Raw genomic sequence first — 21,465 nt, 5'->3', positions numbered from 1 at the left:
AAATTATTAAATAAAATGTGTGAGAGGACGCAAATATTCTTCCTTGTAGCAAAATTACGAATGTTTCTACTTTGTGCAAAATAACATTATTTCCAACGAATGCACTAAAATCACACATATAATCCACATTCTCAGAGCTGTTAGGAACAAACATCTATAGCTGAAATGTATGTACTTTTGCTGAAATAAAAATTCAGTCCTAAAATTCTTGTTAGATTATTTGCAAAGATGGGAAAAATGAACAAGTCCTTAAGATATCAGTCCACACACTGTCTTCTCCAGAGACCCCGGGGGCCTATAAATTTAGTTTGGGGCCATCTCAGACCAGCCAGTTCAGAGCAACAAACATGAAATCACTGACTTGGAGGTACTGTTACCACTTGTGGCTATTCCTACCTCTGTAGGTAACAACATTCAGATAGAAAGTGAAGAACAGACTGTGCAGCTCCAGAACAAGCTGCAAGTACACTGAGAGATGAAGAGCAGGACAAATCAGGTGCACTTCTCATTCCTGACCAAGACTGGTATTAAACTAGCACATCTTGTCTGAAGAGCCATCAATCATGCACCAAGAGTACTTTCATAAAGGTACATCCCACCGGAGCCATAGAAGGCAAATAGAATTTTAGCGACAGACTAGAAGGCCATTTGGTCTATGAATTTCACAGCCCTGCCATTGCTTACACATGCCTGAAAACCTTCAGGCTCAGATGAGGCCAAGGATTCAAAAGGAAGAATCTGTAGCTCTTTCAATATTTTCCACTTACAGCCCTACATAGGACAGTGGTCCCCTTCTCCTCCCGCCACTCCTCACTCAGTTCAGCATCCAACTTTGTCCTAAGCAGCCTAACATTCATTCACTGGGTCTCTATGCTGCAAATAGAACTGATTTCAAAGTGAAAAATGCAATGAAGAGATCATTACTCTAGCCAAAATAACTTGAATACAACATACTATCTCTCTTATGTTGTGTCAAACCCTCTGTCACTCTAGACCACCTCTCACCTTGGCTACCTGGCTGAGTCATGTTCAACCAACACACAGCTGAAGTATCCCCATCTCCTGTGTATGTTCCCTGACTGTCCCTGCATTGAGGAGTTAGCTCTCCCTCTTCTGTGATCTTCCACTGTACTTCTATGGTAACTAGCATGACCCTCTAGGATAGCTATAACCACTGATTTTTTTAGTCTGTCTCCTCTACCAGATTCTGTATTCTTGACAGCAGGGGCTGTGTCTCGCTCATTTATTTATCTGCTGTGCCTAGTAAATGTTTGAGGGATGGTGAATGAACAGTCACAGAGCCTCCTATTTACTCAAAGTCTTGCTGGACTGAATAATGGGATAGAGGTATTCTTATAAGCAACACTGTATTTTGTGGGTTACATAATACTTTACTTTCATCTGCTAGCAAATGTGTTCTTTATATAATAAAATAACAAGAGTCTGGACTGTCCTTTACACAAAGATTTCTTTTTCCAGGCAGTCCTAACTATCTTTCTTTACAGATCTGATTTGCTGAAATGGATAAGTAGATGTTTATGACTTGCTTTGGGCTGTGTTAGATGAACACATACAGGAAAGACATGATCCTGAGGAAAAGAGCCTTCTGGGCAAGTGAGACAGGTAAACAACAAAATTGTAATCAGGTTACTGACTCCTTTCTGAAGATAGACCATTTCTTTTATCCTAGGGCTCTATTAATAGGTTTTAATTCATTAACCTGGAATATCAATTGTTTGACAATACAAGATCCACCAGCTTCCAGGTCAATGGCTAAATCCTGTATCACTTTGTAACTTTAGACAATTTTTTATTTTATAGAAAACTTGAATATTCTATTTTTCTCTGTTACTTTTTTAAATCACAACATTTATCCTGATAATTTTTTATTTAAAAATTCTATTCAGAATGATGACTTCATGCTCAAAGGATATTTGAAGGTTTAAATGAGAAAAGAAAAGCTTTGTGACCTCAGGTGGGTAGAATCATAAGGTACATGGTGAAGCAGAGCAGATTAGTAACTTTTACTTTACACAATGTTTGTATTTAAATTCTAATGAGCACTAGAGGTAATTTAAAATAGTTTAATAAAGTTTTTAGTAAATGAATTAACAAAGCCTCTGTGTCTAGTGATCCTTTCCATGCCTCAGAAAGGACTAAAGGCAAATGAAAATCCTTCTGAAACAGTAAATTTAGACTCGGAGGCAAAAAGCATGACCTGTACAGCCCTATGCTCTCACCACTGTGTTTTGTGGGTTAAGTGTCAAGCAAGAAGAGCCTGAGATGGTTGCTTTCCTTGTGCTGAGAGTTTATCTGAGGAGACAACAAAAAAACATTAGTGAACATCACAAGGAAACACGTGCTGAACATTAGCATGTGTAACGGTCTATAAATGCCCTGAGGACTTGGAAAATGTGGGCTTTTTGGGAGCTAAAGGACCTGAACAGTCTTGGAAGGCCAACTTGGGGGATGACAGTCTGAGGGATGATCAAGTTTCATCATGAATGCTGGCACCATCTACTCAGATCCCATGTCTAGATCCTAATTTCTGAGTAACTCAAAATCCAGAACTGAATACAGGACTTGGTGCACAACAGACTTTTTATGTTTATTGATTAAATGTCAAATATTGATCCTTCTGACCACACCTTCCCTGCTTTGGGCTCAGGAATAGCAGACATCATTTCTAAATTCAACTTCCGCCTTGAATCCATTCATCACACATAGCCAACAACTGATAAAGAGTGCCCTAGATGTCTTTTTTTCTAATTTCTGCTTTTTTCTCCTTTGTCCTCTCTTTCCCACATTTCAATTATCAGGATGCTTGAGCTGTGTCTTCCTATTTTGTCTCTGGCCTCATGTTTACCATTATAACTATTCTAAAAGAGAGGACTAAATAATAGGCAAAAGCTTCTGTATAATATTTATAGACCATTCTCTATATTTCAGACCTTGTGCTGAATATTTGCTGGAAGTTAATCTTTTTGACCTGTCCACTCACAATAATAAAGGTGCTGCTATGACCTATATTATACAGCTAAGAAAAAGGAGGCTTAGGTAAACTGGTAGAGAAAGATTTTAAACCATGGGTTATTATGGTACAGAATAGGCAAAGGGATCTGTGATAAAGGGCAGATTTATCCCATTGGTGAATGGGAGAAGGAGGCCTTGAAATTGGAGGTGAGTTTGGATTTAGTGCTATAGGCAATGGAGCCACATTGCAGTTTTGAAGCAGAAGAGTGGCAAAAAAAAAAAAAGTTATTTACAAATCTCTGTATTTCATTCTGCTTTTACTCCTTGGACTATTTGGTAATTTGTAAAACAAGTTTGCCTGTGTCTTTTTATGTTCCACCTTTATTCTATCAGCATCAGGAAGTAATCTACACATTCATGGAGTGTGATATGAAAAAACAAAACAAAGAAAAATCTGGAAGTAATAGAGGAAAGGCTAGCTAAATTGTGCTGCATTAATTTGGCATAATGATGTCACTGAGAATAAAAATTATGCCTTCCCACGGATGAATGGCAAACCTAGTTTTGTGAGAAATGTAGAGTTCACAATTGTAGGTATTGATACTCCCTCATCGTGACTGTGCAAAAGGAGGTGTGTGCTGTGTATATGTGAAGAGAAGGAGGAGAAATGAAGAGCTGGAACAGGATGGTGGGATTCAATTGTAAACATACCAGTTCTGTGTTTTAAAATGTTAGTGTTAATTTCTATTTGTTTGCATAATAATGGAACATTTAAAAACTAAAAACCCCTTAATCCAGCAGAGATAAATGATTAAAAGTTAAGGATAAGCAGGATGTCTAGGCATCAGTGGATGAGGACACTGGATTTTGAGAGTGGACATTAGGAGATAAAAATTAATGGCTGGGAGAAATGTTAAGAGGGTGTTTGGTGTCTAACAGTATATAAATGACCAAAAATGGAAACTCTGCAAAGTAATTCAAGGTTTCTAGACTGAAGCTAGAAAAATGTTAGTGCTATACATTGAAATCTCACAACTCTAAAAAGGAGGCAGTTTCTAATTAAGATAATTACGGTGTTAGAGCTTCTATATAAATTGAGAGTTATTACATTAAAATATTATTACAGTGAAAAATCCAAGTATATGTGATCTGGAGTCTTATTAAACAATTAGAACTAGAGCTATGCATGACTCGGGCATAGATTTAGAGGTTCATATTGATGAGTCTAATCCATTCTGAAGACATGCATTATCTTGCTAACATAGCATTTTTAAAGATAGAAGTTGGATGTTTTTACCTAAGTATGTACTCACTTTTCCCTATTGTATTATACTTTGTGGTTACATTATTTACTTGTCCAGCCCCTAACGGCATTTGATTTTGATCCCTGGAATAATCCCTTAAAGCTGTTGAAGTGAGTGAATTGGCTGCAGAAAAAGAGGTGGGAAGGATATAGAGAGTGTGAGAATGGAGGACCAAGGCAAAGGAAACCTTTGCATATTTGAGGAAACAATAAATCAGAACATCTGTCTTTAATAGGAATTCCAGAAACTATATAAATGTAACTGGGAATGGGGGCAGAGAGAATAATCAATATTATAAGGAAAAAAATGTCCAAATCTGAAAAAAATCACAATATTGAAGAGCTCTACTCAGTACCAAGAGAAACCAAAGACTCACACACTGACATAACCTCATTTCAGAATGACCAGGAGGAAAACAGTTATTTTTTAAAAGCATCCAGAGAGATGACAAGGGGAAAAAAGAATCAGCCCAGCATCGGATTTCTCACAGGCAGCGTAAAACACAGGAAGATACAGTTTCTTTATAAAGTTAGACCGACTACAAAGGGTCAGCACAGGGAATCTTTTGGAGTGAGTTTGATTATGAGGATTGTTAAACATTATGCATTTGTCATAATTCAGAACTATACACCAAGAAGAGTGAATTTGACTTTATATAAACTTAATAAAATATTTAAAAACCAAAACTGGTTAAAATAAGGGTTATAATATATCACATAAAGGTGACCAATAGAAGAAGTGAAATTAAAATTTTGCTAGCAGAGCTTGAAGGAGAGGGGAGAGTAGGAGGTAGTGTAAGTTAATTCTATACTAGTATTTTTCATTGCAATGAATCAATAATATTAAGTTGATAACTTTTTTTAATCCTCACCTGAGGACATGCTTATTGATTTTAGAGAAAGGGGAAGAGAAGGGGGAGAAAGAAACATCCATGTGAAAAACATCAATTGGTTGCCTTCCTGCTCAAGGTATCGAACTCACAACCTAGGTATGTGTCCTGACCAGGAATAGGACCCGCAACCTTTCTGTGTAAGGAATGACACTCCAACCAACTGAGCCACACTGCCTAGGGCTAGGTTGATAACTTTTTAAAAATTAGTGGTACAGCATATCCCTTATATTTCTCAACCAAAATAAATAAAAACAGAAATGGTTCAAATGGTTACACTTAGAGTGGGATTTATGTGACTTGGGAGCTGAAGAGGGGAACTTTTATATTTTATATCTTATCTTCCTATACCATTTGAAATAATACATGCGTATTATTACAAAATAAATTTCAAAATTATATTCATACAGATAATCTGAATACAAAAACATCTTGATTTAAAAAATTTCCCCCCAGATTTCACATAATCATCAGATTTAGAACTTTATCCTCAATGTACATAAAGGTGAGAGTTTCATTTACAGTATAAGAAAATACTATAGGTATTCAGACTAATTTCTTATTCAGGACACCAGAAGTACTGTGATAAATAATAAAATGTTATAAATATTTATATATAAAGTGAATATTAGTTACTCAGATTTGTTATCATATTTAATTATATTTAACAGACATTTTAACTTCTTTTATAATTTTGTCATAGTAAAAATATCTCCAAAGAGATAATTTCCTCTCTTTATGTTGATATGGGAACATAAGCAAATTGCGATACACCATGATGACCTATAAACCTGAAAGCAATCAATGGCTTTTTCATCTTCAGTCAAACTGAATCAATGGGCTTATGACCACTACTCTTGGTGGAGCCCCTGCTAAAACTTTTCTGGAAAGACATCACAGATGTTTTGGGGTCTGAACAAGATTTGACAGGAGGAAAAATTAAAGAATAGTTATTGAAAAATGAATGTACTCCATATGAGCAAATTTTTAATAGCTTTTGATCCATTGCAAGAACCCCAAAGTGCCAGTACATGAATGTATAATTAGGCAGAAGAAAATTCATTACAAAGTGAATTTTGGTTTAACTTGACAAGCCAATAATTCTCCAGTGGCTGCTATTGAGAAAATTAATATACCTTCCTTTCATCAAAATGTTGCCAATTTTGCATTTCTGTCAATAGCATTTAAAACATTTATTTAGGTTGTCTGATTTCTACCTCACTGACGTAAGAGACCTTTATTTAAATCACATTCCTATTAACTTATATAATACATGCACATAAAAATCTTTCCATATCTAAGAATCACTCTGCATCCCCACCAGGGTAGCCATGGAAATGCACCATGCACATCTGCTGCAGAGAGCATGGTGACTAATGGACCCAGCTGTTATTCCTCTGCTTTTCCCATCACATTAATGCTCAGGCCATGCTTCTCCCAAGCTGATCACACAGTCAGTGTCTGAGTATGTTGGAGGTGCTAGTGCCAGCCCAGTCCTGCAGGACATGAGACTCCTTGAGTGTGTGACTTTAGCTCAAGGCATCCCATTGGCCTTGTCAAAACTTTCTTAGAACTACCCTGCTGTCTGAGACTCTTCCTACCCAATCCCCCACCCCCTTTCACAGTGCGGATCTGTAACTTGGTCTGAAGGGTGTTGTTTTGTTTGTTTGTTTATTTTTGGCCTATTATCCCTTCCTACTCTTTATCATTTATTTCCCCCCAAAACAAACAAAAAAACAAACAAACAAAAATCCTCTCTATCTTAGCACTGGCTTGGAGAATGTGAACCAACTCATACACTTCGAAGAAATGGTAAGCATGGCACTCCTTCTACCTAAAGAATACCTGGACCACTGTCTTCAAAGAGAAAGAATCACACCTAACCCTTTTGCAAATTAGGGATAGATTTAGCTGAGCTGCTAAGCTTCCTTGGGAACATCTTTTATAACTGAGATGTGGTTTCCCTTCCTCAGTCTCTAGCCATAGTCTCTAACCCAGCCTTCTCTCTTTTCAGTTATTCTGTCTCTCTACCCCAGCTGTTACTAATATCCTAAAGAAGCTCTCTGTTCTTGTCACTCCTATGTACAAAGGCTTTGGTGTTTCCCTCAAATCTAGTAAAGACCAAACTTCTTAGCCCTCAGGCCCTCCACAATCTAAAAAGTCAACTTACCTCTCAAATTTCAACTAGAAGAAAGCTCTCTTTCTTCAAACTTAGATACAAAAAACAAAGGACTGGAGATGACAGAAACAAAACTGAGGTTTGGGAAGGAAAGCTGGGAGATTTATACAGGGTGGGGCAAAAGTAGGCTAACAGTTGTTCATATGGAAAATAATACCATAGTTAATAAATAATAATACAAGAATAAACTCTGTTTCTCATACTCACAACTGTAGACCTACTTTTGCCCCACCCTGCATTAGATGGCTTTATTGTCCTGATAAAGTAGTGGTGGGAAGCCAGTTCCTGAGGAAGATACAGGGAGTTAGAGAGGAAACAGATGTTGTGACAACCAAAGTAAAAATTAAAAATGAATTAGGATTTTGTGAAGCATCACTCAAGGACCCTTTGAGTTATATGACATTCTCCAGCAAATTGTTACTTTATTCTAAATGAACGCCTTTCACAAAGTAAATGCTCCAAAATACTTGAGTGAATACAGTAAGCAAAGCTCTGGAGAAGCAGAAGAGAGACGTGGTTAAGAACATGGATGCGAGCCCGAAGCTGAGCAGCAGCTCCTAGAACTCTCTGCCTCACCAGGAAAAGGACGGTAACATGGCACTGATTTTACAAGGGTATTGTAAGTTTTCACAGTTAAACATGTGCATGTAATTCATTAAATCAAGCCAGCCATGGCAAGTGCTCTCTCTGTTTGCCGTCCTCATGATCAGTATTTTTATAGTGAATATATAGCTAATAAAACAGTACAAATTTCCAATTCTAAGATGAAGATGTATAGCATGGTGATTATAGCTAATAAGACCATATGAAACAGAGACATTACTCAACTTATGATGGGGTTACATCCTGATAAACCCATTGCAAGTAGAAAACCTACTAAATATCATAGCTTAACTTAGGCCACCTAAAATGTACTCAGAACACTTATATTAGCCTATAGAATCATATAGATTGGGCAAAATCATCTGACACAATGAATACACTATGAGTATTGGTTGTTTACTCTCGTGATCATATGCCTGATGGGAGCTACAGCTCACTGCTGCTTCAAGCATCGTGAGGGGATATTATACCATATACCGCCAGCGCAGGAAAAGATCAAAATTCAAAATCTGAAGTATGATTTCTACTGAATGCATATCACTTTTGCCACCACCTCATAAAGTTGAAAAAAATCTAAGTTAAATCATTGTGTGTTGGGGATCATCTGTATTTCAAAGTTGCTAAGAGACTAGATCTTCAATGTTCTCAACACAAAAAACAAATGGCAATTATGTGATGTGATGGTGGTGTTAGCAAGATGGTGGCAATCGTTTTGCAATATATGTATGTCAAATCAACACAAACTTTTATGGAACATGTCAATTATATCTAAATAAAGTAGCGGGGGAAGCCTTGACTAGAAATATGGTGTGGTAGATAAAGCTCCAGATATGGTCAGGAGACTTCATTTTGAGTTCCAGATGTCATTTGAGATCAGTGACCTTAGGCATGTCATTTAATGTTTTGCAACCTGTGGTATCTGTCTCTCTTACCTAGCTGAACTGAGGGCCAAAGGGGATTTGAGTGAAAGTACTTTATGCACCATAAAGGATAACATAGACAAGTTGTCAAACAGAAACCAATACACATGCATGGGTTTGTCTCATTCATGTACTAGCACCCTAACCTGTGGGAATCCCGAGGATCAGAGTGTTAAATGTGCACATCTGAAATAAGCCTTCAATGATCTCTGTGCAGAACACACATTGCACTAAGACTTCAGGACGGGAGGGGAGGCCTGCTCCTGCTTGAGAAGATGGTGATGTGAGGAGAGTCACTAGTCTGAGGCCTTTTGGTGGAGGTGGGAAGAAAAAGATTTTCTAAGGAACTAAAGCATGAATGTCATGGCACATGTAATGGTCCTGAGGTGTGTATTCATAAAATCAGCTTCCCCTTTTTCTGAAACCCACCTCTGCATAACTGGCAGCCTCTGCTACATCAGGAATTCACTGCTGTGAGCAACACAGTGCTAATGGCAGCACTGCCTGACAACCGTCATTGGAGAGTGCTGTGCGGGCAGTTACAGGCCAGAGGCAGTCTTTTCTACTCTCTACACACCACATGGCGCACACACTACAACCTGATAGAGCATAAAGTTACCTTAACAATCATTACTATTAAAAGCAAACAATCAACTCTACAGATTAATGCCTCTTTTAAAACATGTTTTCTAACCTCTGTTTCCTCTCAGACATATGGTTATTGTCCCCTGGAAAGGCCCCAAAGTGATGGCCAGGAATCTGCCACCACCACCCCTTATGCTGTTCCTGCCATCATGTTTAATTATGTTTGCTCAACTCGAAGCCAAGCTCATATGCAGTATATTTAGATGGTTAAAAAGCATAGCATCCCATTGTATTCACAGATTATTTTCAACACCACAATTCTTGGGAATTAGTCTGGAATAAATAGGGTAAAAAGAAAAGGGACAACATAAATTTGTTCCAGTGACAAAGAAAATAATATGGAAATGGCAATCTGGAGATTTGCCCGAGTGAAGGAAGATAAAGGTTCCTCTTAGTGCAGGCTCCTGCAAATGCAATCACCATCTCATTCACAAGGCTGATTTGAAAGAGAGTGAGAAAGTAAGCAAGAAACTAATAGTACGAAACTGTGAAAAGTTCCTTTATAATTTCAAAAGATCAATGCACAATCTTATGTAGCATTAAAGGTAAAGGTGTGGAGCTGATGTATATGTTGATTTTTCTGAACCTCTAAGAAGCCTTTTTTTTTTTTAACAATGGCAAACTTTCTAAGTTGAAAAACATATATCATTAATATATATCTTTTTTCCTGAGGTCTCAGCAACTGTATATTTCCTCAAATGTCTTGAATAAAAAGTCACAAATTTACAAAGGCTTGCTTGAATACTTTTGTCAGCTAACTCCACCTTAAAATGTTCAACTTGCATTTTTAGTTTCATTTAACAAATACTAACACTATATTACGCAAATGCCAAAGAACTGAACCAAGGAGTAAAGAACAGACTGTTGCTGAAGAGGTTATGGCTTGAATTGAATCAATTAATTAAAAATAAAGACAAGTGTTTTGTGCTTTGAATCTGAGCCAAACTTTACATAATAATAATAGGCATTTTAACCATGCAGAGCTTAATTAACCTGATTTTCACCCAAATCTGGGAAATGAAGATAATGAATATGCATGCAGATAATGTTTTACTTGAGATTATTCCAGGGTTTACAACTGGTACCTACATAATTATTGATCAAACATCACATTTAGAGAAAGCCAACTCTGAGCTCATTTGTCAGGAGCTGACTTGTTCTCTGAATTCTTATTCTTCATTTGTTTGTTAATTAATTCAACAAATATTACTCAGAGCCTATTATATGCCCAAGGGATGTTATAGGTACTGAAGACATACAATAAGATGGGCTCTGTGCTATTCTTATGGAGTTTATATTCTACCCTGGGGGTTAGGATGAAGGGAAAACTTCTCTGAGGAGGTAATGTGCCCCACATGGACAAGCCGGCACTGGCCATGTGAAGAGCTGAGGGAATTGCAATTATGAAGATGGCAAAAATGGAAAAGAGTTTAGAGAATCCATTGAACAGGAAGAAGGCAATGAACTTCAAACTCATGGACTGGAGGGGAACGTTTTGAGATGAGGCCTGATAGTGAGCAGAGGATGTAAGATGGCACATATAACTCTCATTCTAAAAATACAAATTTCTGCAGTTTTACTTTCAAATAACTATTTTCAGATAACCATGTTGTCAAAAATTCAATGCAATATTTTATTTTATTTTTTAAATATATCTTTTATTGATATTTTACAGAGAGGAAGGAAGAGGGATAGAGAGCTAGAAACATCGATGAGAGAGAAACATCGATCAGCTGCCTCTTGCACACCCCCTACTGGGGATGTGCCTGCAACCAAGGTACATGCCCTTGACCGGAATCGAACCTGGGACCTTTCAGTCCGCAGGCCAACACTCTATCCACTGAGCCAAACCGGTTTTGGCTCAATGCAATATTTTAAAAAAAAATCATTTTTAGATAAGTTCAAACAAGAGAGTCTCTTAGAGAAAACACTAGAAACAATTTTCTTACCATTTCTGTATTAATCGGTCTTATAAATATGTTCTGAAAATAAATGGGAAAGTGCTAAAGAGATTAAAAACTCTCAGGTGTCTTTCATCTTTCCAAAGTAGATCGATTATGTTCATTGTAGCTGTGGTGTGTGGTAGTTTGGAGCAGAATACTTTGCATGCCATTCTTTAAAAATCGAAGACTCTTATTAAGTTGAGATTCTAGCTGTTTCTATTAAAAATCCATGATCCTTTTCCAAGAGAACTGTTTTTGACCTGCTACTTCTGGCTAAATTTTTGGGAATTCTTTTCTTCCACTCACTCCTGCATGTAATATTTCAGGGAAATAGATTTTAATAGCTATTGACCTAATTTAAATATATCTAAATTTGTTAAACAAAAATAACAATATGCAATTTTGGTGCGAACACAAATTCACACAAAACTGAATGCTATTCAGAGCAAATGCAGTAAGTTTTGAAGGATGTACTGCCAACAGAGTACCATTAAGTGGATTGGAAGCCTCGATTCACTGCTGAAGAAACTTAGTAAAATATAATGCAGTTAACATACATAAACCCCAAACCCTCCAAATAGCAGGAAACAAATGACTTACCTTTCCTAATTTGTTTCCAGATAGACACTTAACATTGAATAAACATCATGTAACCATTGGTTCAACACAAGACCTGGCCTCTCTTCCACCATTCCAACCTCCAACCTCTCTAAGCCACTTTGGGACAGGACAGGAACACCTCTGGGGGCTAGTGCATGAACAGGGTGCATTCTGGACTACTGCCTGCCAGGGTGTAAGCTCGATGGGAGAAGGCTCTGCCCTTGATGGGGATTGTTCTGGATTGTTCAGCTTTGTCCATGATGGGTGGGTGAACTTCTTTCAGGGGTAAACTATTAGGAATACCACTGTGACCACACATCTAAGCTACAGCTGTTATTGACAATAAAATTGCCTTTAGAAAACAACAACAGTAACAATCATCTGGTCTCTCTCTTTTTTCTCTCAAGATATTTTCTTTTGGGCACCCAGATTTCTGAAGGATGATTTGACAATTGTACTATGTCATTGTCATTACTGTCTTTCAGGAAAAATGACACTTAATATATATTTTTTAAAATAGAGAAATACATTCTATGTCACAAAGATGTAACTATAAACAAATAGATTATACTAGAATAAAAGGTGTCTCACACATATATACTTATGTGAAAATGTGATACTCAATAGAGAAATCCAATTTTTAAAATGTATACCTTACACTTTTCACTGAAAACTTTAAAAGTATTTTTAAAAACTATATTAATTGACCCAAAATATAAAGAAAAATGTTTATACTTTTGTGCAAAATAAATTACATGTTTAGATTTCTAGGCTGAAAACACATTATTTCATTGGGTAGTTCTAGGGTGTGTGTGTATGTATGCCCATGTGTGTGTAAGTAATATATAACTGAGAAAGCCAAATAGCAAGACAGGGCCAAAATAACTGGCTAAACAGCAAAAATTCAATCATGACAGTTTTACTTATATGTTTCCCCTGGTTAGAGTAGTTGATTTGGCTTGGCATTTTGTATGCATTCATTAAGTTGTTGTAAACAAAGGCATAGCATTATAATGACATGCGAGTCAATAACTTTTGGTGTTTACAATACTGGACTTTATATACACAGTCAAAATATTTAAAATTCAAACTAAAATCACCTAATTTATTTTCAGAAAGTAAGTACTGCCTTTTGCAAATGTTTACTATGTAAAAACAACATTTAGAAAGTATATTTCATATAATTTCAGATATATATACACCTATAGACACCTATATAAAAAGGATAACATGTATAATATATATGTGTGTGTGTGTGTGTGTGTGTGTGTGTGTGTGTGTTTCACCCCCAACCAGATCCCTCAAATCCTCAATCTTACCTGTTTCTGAGCAGTACACTGAAGGTCATCTTATCCAGTCCCAGATAATTTGGCAGCAAGTTTGACCAATTCCAGTTCCATTTTGTGATGGCTGACTGTTGATAAATGAGAAGATGCTATTGTTAGTTATTAATCAGAGTTAATATGATCAGTAAATTAAAGCTCCAGCTGTGATAGACTAACTAAGGAGGAGGGGGGTCCAGAACAAGGACTTAGACAGATAACATCAATCATGTCCACAGAAGAAGGTTTTTGTTCCAATAAGACAGAAATTAATTTATAAATCCATTTGGAGATGTAGTCATTATTTATAAAAACATAAATCAATTTCTTGAGTCATTTTCCTTCCAAGTGCTAATGGCTTTTGCCCAACAAGTTTCTCTGAGAGGGTGACTCTTTGCAAAGCAAAGAAAAAAATTGGTAACTTTCTCACACATCAGTTTATAGTCTTTTTAAGTACCCAGAAGTTTGATTAAGAAAACAAACTTGGGGCCCTGGCTGGGTAGCTCTATTGGCTAGAGCAGTGGTCGGCAAACTGCGGCTCTCAAGCCACGGTTTGCCGCTCTGTTGACTAATGAGTTTGCCGACCACTGAGCTAGAGCATCGTCCCAATACATCAAGGTTCCAGGTTCAATCCCTGGTTAGGGCAAGAATCAACCAATGAGTACATAAATAAGTGGAACAACAGATTGATTTTTCTCTCCCCGCCCCTCTTCCTCTCTCTCTCTCTCTCTCTCTCTCTCTCTCTCTCTCTCTCTCTCTCGTCGATGGATTAAAAAAAGGAAACAAATTGGAAGTACTATGACAAATTATAAGACACAGCTTAATTAGAGTGTGATATTAATGCTATCTTTTTGGTTAAGAAAATGCTTTAAAGGGGAAAATATTAGGACCTATAAATGTAAATAAAATAAGTGATTCTTTTTTTCTAATTTAATAGATAATTTCACAACAGAACAAGGAGAAAAATTACTGTGAAAGATAATCTCATGTTTCAGAACTGAATAAAACATGCCATTTATTTAAATGAAGTGAGGATAATTTAACAGCCACAATGATTATTTATGGCTGGAATAATCTAATGTACAATACAGGAAAGCAGCCAATAAGCTCACACTTATACAATATATTAGGCTTTAAAGTATCACAGATGTTTATATGCCTTAAACTAAATAGTTTTGATGATAAGAGTCCAGGCTGATGTTTAAAATCCAACAAGAACCCTGCCCTGTCACCTGCTGATTAATGGAGCACTCCAGTCCTGTCATAGAGCAGCAGAATTCTGCCCCGGGTTGTCAGCATTTGAAGGTCTTATTCTACTACAGTATTGATGAGTGTAGACTAGGGCTGTAACAGGCATGGTAAAAATATTATCTGCATCCCGAATTAGGCCATTGTTTTAATTCTTATTTTCGTCAGAGCTCTAGGTCAAGCAATCCTTCTCTTCTGCCCTGTTAGTTCAAATAGTCTGTCAAGAGGCTTCTCGGAAAAGCCACCAAAATAATGAATAAAGCAAAAGCAACTTCAGATTTCAAATATGTTGGCATAAAGGTGATGTTTTTAAAATAACTACTGCGATGTTCAGCTTAAACAATGGCATAATCCAACATTAACAAATGTGTGGTGTTTATCACATTGACTTTGTTCCAAACATCCCGACTTTAGGATCATTAGCAAATTCATTTTAAATTCAGGAATGTGTGTAGGGTTATATATAAAAAGAAGCTAATTTACACATGCTACCTAAAATAGCTCAATGCTCCAGTTAGAATTAATTGTAAACTATTTTATGATTTACCTGATAAATTAGATAAATTGATAAAGATTCCAAGGTGTTATGTGAGTGAAGGTATTACAGGGTAGGGGTTGGGGGAAGCAAAGGAGAGAAGACTGTTACAAAACGCCTGGTTTTTTGGTCTTTTTGTAGACACAGCCAAACAGATGTTCCCTCTGCCGCGGTGAACTGACCTGGTCAAGAGCTAAATTTTACAGACCAAACATATGAATCAGTTTGACAAATAGGAAGAAGGTAAAATAACTTTTCAAAGTCAATTTTTGCAGACCATACAAATAAATATAAGGTGTTTTGCTTCTGAAAGAAAAGGCTTATGAGTAAATATTCAAACACAAGCCATTTTCTTTTCTTATTAGTGTAAAGAAATCACACATTTAAATTAAATTTACCATTACATACCTGATCTAGCATGTTTTCACTAAACGCCTTGTACACATGGAAAGGGTTAAAGGCAGAAGGCTGATCTTCCACAGTCCTCAAGGTTGTTTTTAAAGGTCGGATGGGTAATGGCTTTTCCTCTGAACCATTCATAGAAAACAGCTGTTCTTTTAAATACTCCTTCAAGGGAAAAAAAAATTACAAGTCGTTGTGGTGGGAAGCATATATTCTCTTTCAAAATAAACCGATCAATATCCAAATCTACTCTTTCAGCACATTTGCCAGATTACAGTGTATTACTTGCCTCAGGACAGAATACATTTTCAGAAGAAACACAGCAGAGTACTAATCAGTTTTGCAATAAACCCATCAAAAACAGGTTCACCTGATATATAGAATAGATTAGAAAACCCTTTAGCAAATTCTCACATAAGGAATGTATGCTTGATAAATCAGACTCTTTTTAATAGGCATTGTCTTGTCATTGGTTCATGTGTTAACATCCCTGGTTACCAAAACTTAACTCAGGTGCATGATTACTCACAGGACAAGATTGTTTATTTATTTATTAAGTGTCGTTGCTATCTACTCTATGCTCAGCGAAGTGCTAAGTACTCTGATATTTCATGACAAGCAGCCTCATTCTATGTAGAATTGATTATAATGCATGCACCTAAACTCAATTTCCATGCTGTGGCCTGAAAAATATCAAGGTACAAAAGGAAATCAAAATATGTAATTCTAATCCCCTAACTGCCAGTACTAGCCTGAGCAAAAATAGTCAATCTACCAAAGGATACATGGTACAGACTGACAGACTCAGGGGGGAGGTGAGTAAGGCAGACTGGATGCAAAAAGGTGAAGAGAATAGCCAAAGAACATATACTCAAGCCCATGGACACAGACAACAGTATGGGTGAGGGCTAAAGGGAGGGAAGGGCGGGGTCTGGTGAAGGTGGGCAAAGAGGGGGAGATGGGAGACATCTATAATAGGGTCAACAATAAAAAAGGCAATCTAAAGCATTATTCCACATTTTTCATCCACAAATAAATAAGATGAGCAATCCTATTTTATAGGACTCTTGGGAAAACAACAAATAAAAATGAAAGTTTCCGATAAACTATCAAATGTTTACTATTAATAAGCAAGTAATGCAATAAATAATTGTTGTCCTAATTTTTAGGATGTCACAATATAATTTTTTTCTCCAAGATGAGGATTAAGACTAGGTTCAGAATTTCAGAGTTGAAAAGGACTTCAGAAGTTACCTAGAAAACCCTTGTTATGCTAAGTCAGATGCACAGGTGAGCCTAATGAGCCTCATCAGGGAGCTGGTTAGAACAGAACCTCAGATCCCACCAAAATCAGAATCTGACTGTTATGATTTCCCAGGAGACTGGCAGGCACAAGAAAGTTAGAGAAACTCTAGCTCACGACACATTCAGTGGTTAGCTCTGAAAGGTCTTGGACAAACCCAAGGTCACTAAGTGATGATTGGTAGAAGTCACATCTCTGGTCTCAGTCCACTGTGCTTTTTTCCTGTTGCTCTATAACTTCATGAATAGAGAACACCCATCGTATTCATTGTGAAACGCTGTATTCACAGTGCTACTCATCAAATCAACAAACATCACAATGCAAATTCACCTACAACATGGTACAGACTGACAGACTCAGGGGGGAGGTGAGTAAGGCAGACTGGTACAGTCTGGATACCTCACAGTATAAAAGCAGCCCATAGGTATTATACTAGTCACTTAATCATGCTTGTGTTGTTATTTGGGTTTAATGCCTGCATTGTTTTAGTAGTAACAAGGAAACATTCTACTTTTTGATTCTAGCCTCACCTCACATATTCATCTTACCTTCCAGCAGTACCAAGTCTCACTGAGCACTGTAAACCACCAAGTACTTAGCTCGACCCGCCCCCCCTCCCCAGCTGATAGACCTTGCCATAACAGTAAGTATATTCAGTTGTAATGAAAGAAACATCACAACTTTGAACTTAATCAAAATGTATTGGTGCCTCAGGAAAGGGTCTTAATACATTAGACCTCAAGGCTTACCTGTTCAGAACAACTGCCTCAGAGTTCCATGGGTGTCGCAGGGAAACAGCCTTTGAATTTCCTGAATATCCAACTCAATTTTTGCTGATTTTACTAACTGGTGATTAATAATCTTTCTTGAATTACAGACCTTCTAAAAAAGAGGACTAGCCTCTCAGTTTGGCTATCTATACCAGCCATTGCTGACCTCAGAATTACTGTAGCGCCATTTTACCAGGGATCTGAGTGAATCCTACAGCAACACCTGTTCCTCAGTAAATCAGCAGTTTGGGTGGCCAGGTGGACATGACAATATATGGAGGTCTTTCAGTTAGCCAAGGTCAGGAGTTAAAGAGTTCCCAAGGGCCTAACTGGTTTGGCTCAGTGGATAGAGTGTTGGTCTGCGGACTGAAGGGTCCCAGGTTCGATTCTGGCCAAGGGCATGTACCTTGGTTGCGGCACATCCCCAGAAGGGGGTGTGCAGGAGGCAGCTGATCAGTTTTTCTAACTCTCTATCCCTCTACCTTCCTCTCTGTAAAAAATCAATAAAATGTATTTAAAAAAAAAAAAAAAAAAGAGTTCCCAAGTTCCCCAAGTAGAAACGCACAACTAGCTGTGAACGATTATTAACAAGAGTGAATAGGTTACATTTCTTTGTAACAATTTCATACTGAGCTTTAAGTCCATTGGGGACAGGACCATGTTTTCATAGCTACAAATTCCGCAGTTCCTTCTCAGGTGACCATTGAACACACGATTACATCATGTTTATTAACTGGTTGATAAGCTGTTGAAAAGCCAGGAAACAAGATTTACTTGAAGTAACTTTCAGATAGATAATAATGGGAAGAATATTTAAATGACTCAGTTATAAAATGCTGTGACAGAATGTAATTCATTCATAGGAGACAGAGGGAAGCTATGTGGACAGGAACAGGACCCTGAGGTGTGTGTGTGTGGGGGGGGGGGGGGGGGGCGGGACCAGGAAGTAGAACGGGAATCCAACTAGGGGGAGTTACTAAGGAAACCCAGCTGGGCAGGGAAGGAAAGAAGCATACAGGAGACAAATTTTAAAATGTATGGATGTTGCTAAGACAGGCAGCTTGCAGATAACCAATCATAAGACAGTGAGGGATATAAACCAATCCCAAGGATGTTGCTATGGCAGAATTCTTTGAAAAGGCCAATCAGGAGCTAGCAAGGTTGTACCCACCCCCTGGGTTAAAAAGCACTAGATTCCGCCCCCCTCAGGAGACGCGCTCCCCTGTGCCCACGTGGCTTATGGCCATGTGAGACTCTACACATGGACTAATAGACTTAACACACAACTGTAACGTGGAAAGAAGCTCTGGACACTGAGCTGTTCCTGGGACCCCAGCTGCACCTTTTCCAGGACTGGCTTCTTTCAGTTCCACTAACCGTTTTGGTCCTCTGACTTCATTCTTCGATTTCATGAGACAATGAACTCGGACTCAAACACCCCACATTTTTGTTTCAATTCCTTAGAAACTTAGGGTCTTAAAGGCTTATCTCATTGAGATAAACAGTGTATCTTCACATAATTCATATTATACAATTTTTACTATTCCAAAAAATACATTCATCTGTTTGCAGATAAAAACATAATTCTATTCACATTAGATGTCATATTCTAATTCATATATATATATATGATCAAATTAAAAACCTGATTAGATGAGCACACGAATATCATTTAAGTAAATAACTGAGATGCTGCTCTTCACATTTTTACTAAAACAGCCTGAAGCATGCAAGGTCAGAGAGTTAACCCCGCTGAGAGGTGGACAAGCATGACATTGGTTCTAACCAGTGTCTGTGCATTAATGCATTTTCTTGGGTTAAGTAGTTGCTCCTGAATATGGCTCAATATTCTTCCGAAGTTTTCTCTTTATGTAAGAAGTCTCCAACTTCACCGACACAAGTATGACGCCTACAGGAGAAGAGCTAGAGAAAATTCTCTGCAGAAAATTCTTTACAAATACCAGAGTTTAACATCGGCTTAACAGTCACAAACACACAATTCCCAAACTACACCTCTAGTCTATAGGATTCAGAACTGAACTGAGTTTATGAGCCGTGTTATTGTTTAAACTGTATAAATAAAACCTACATTGTTTCGGTGAAGCTTCTGTACAAATGCAGAGCAGCCGGGCTGATTATATTCTATTAATAATGCAATATTGAGTTTGGTATTGACTTTAAGAAGTATTATCGCCTCCTTGACTAACCCTTAGCTGCCAGCAGACGCTGCCTCAGGCCAGTACACACCTAATTGCTCGGTAAAAAGGCCGTTTCCCTACCTCATTGAGCCGCATGATGTGATAAATTTGCCTCAGGTACTCGCTGCCACCTGGTTTGTGGCAGATATCCAGGACCATCATGTTTATTTTCTGCTCAGTCAGTTCAAGAGCAATATCTCCTTCTTCTAAGGCTGTGCTTTTCTCTGTTGTCATAAATGCACTAAATACAAAGAATGCATAGACATATCAGTGGTGAAGAATTGTAAAGATGGAAAATAATCAGAGAGGTTGAGTGTGGAGAGTCGATGCAAGTCTCATATCAAAGCACCCATAAAGACTTTGCTCAAACAGGTAAGCCTTCCCACACCTCTGCTGCTCATATAAACAGTGCCTTCGAACTAAGCACCTGAAAGCATTTTTAAAAAACGGAATCATTTATTTTTAAAATATTTCTTTATTGCATTTACACTCCTACCTATAAAACATTTTCCCATTACTGCAATTGTTGAAATTGCCATAATCATGGGATGAAAACAAAACATTTCTTTTTAAGAACATGTATGAAATAATTTGTATTTTCTCTTTGAGGGTAAAAAAGTATCTTTGATGCTGGAAATAGCTTTGGTATTCTGTCTTTGGTCCATTCCTCTTTACACCTGTCTTAGAACACATTAGAGACTAATTAAAGTGTCAAAGGGAAAGCCTATTATGCTAAATATAGGTTGGGTGCTTCCCGGCCCTGTGCTTACCACTGGGTGTTTTAAATTGGCCTTTTGACACTTGTTGCCTTTTTAAATATATACCTCCTTCTCCTGTTTCTTCTTGGTAACAGATATTTAGTAAAAGTCACTACCCTGATTATTCTTCTAGGAAAAAGGATCTATTATCACTATCCCAGGAATGTTCAAATTATATTTGGGAAATATTTCTGTTATATAAGAACTCATATACTTATTATTGATTTTAATCATTATTTACATAGTAATAATGGATGGCATAATTCTTTTAAAAGTCCCCAAACAAAAAGTGCAAAATAAATCATGATATTCAACTTACATCATATATATTCCACACTAATTTTCTTATTGCAATTTCTATTTGGATCATGTTAGGCTTTGCAATCTAAATATTCTAAAGAAAATGCATGGTTTTCCACTGTTTCCCAGACTAAACGAAATTTAATGTGGTGTAATCAGCTATATACTGCAGTTCATTACTGAGATTTTGCCGTGATTATAAAATTAGTTCTGCTAAGAGTCAGTGCCGCTGACCTGAAGACTGAACCAAATGATACCCAGCTGCTGGACATTAACTTTTATATTGCTTCCACATGTAGCTGCAAAACATCCTTCTTAAAAAAAAAAAAAAACAACCACCAAAAACTTTATGTTCATATCAACCTTGCTAAAAAATAAAGCAAACCCTACTCTTAGAGATTTTCATTAGCTAGAGTAAGTCTTTAAACAAACAAACAAAAAGACCTTGTTTCAGTAAAAGAAGTTTGTCAATGTTTTGAAGCTGCCTATAGGATGCGGAGCAAAATTTCTCATCAGGTTTTGCACAGGCTGACATTGAAAAAGTTGAGGTCCTCTGACAAAGGAGTGCCTCAG

General features: G+C 37.3%; 1 protein-coding gene across 1 annotated transcript in view; it reads right to left on the bottom strand.

Moving 5' to 3' along the window:
• KIAA0825 overlaps positions 1 to 21,465 on the bottom strand; it is a 373,779-nt gene that overhangs the window by 161,306 nt on the left and 191,008 nt on the right. Inside the window, exons 18-20 of the mRNA XM_080678353.1 lie at positions 19,916 to 20,075; positions 15,570 to 15,728; positions 13,376 to 13,470 (exon numbers count right to left, since the gene is read on the bottom strand). Coding sequence (XP_080534479.1) covers positions 13,376 to 13,470; positions 15,570 to 15,728; positions 19,916 to 20,075 — 414 coding nt within the window. The remainder of the gene's footprint in view (positions 1 to 13,375; positions 13,471 to 15,569; positions 15,729 to 19,915; positions 20,076 to 21,465) is intronic.

The sequence above is a fragment of the Plecotus auritus genome, assembly GCF_963455305.1.
Source record: "Plecotus auritus genome assembly, chromosome: 7".
Classification (NCBI taxonomy): domain Eukaryota; kingdom Metazoa; phylum Chordata; class Mammalia; order Chiroptera; family Vespertilionidae; genus Plecotus; species Plecotus auritus.
The sequence above is the reverse complement of the archived record's forward strand: the minus strand, read 5'-3'. Positions and strand labels throughout refer to the sequence as shown.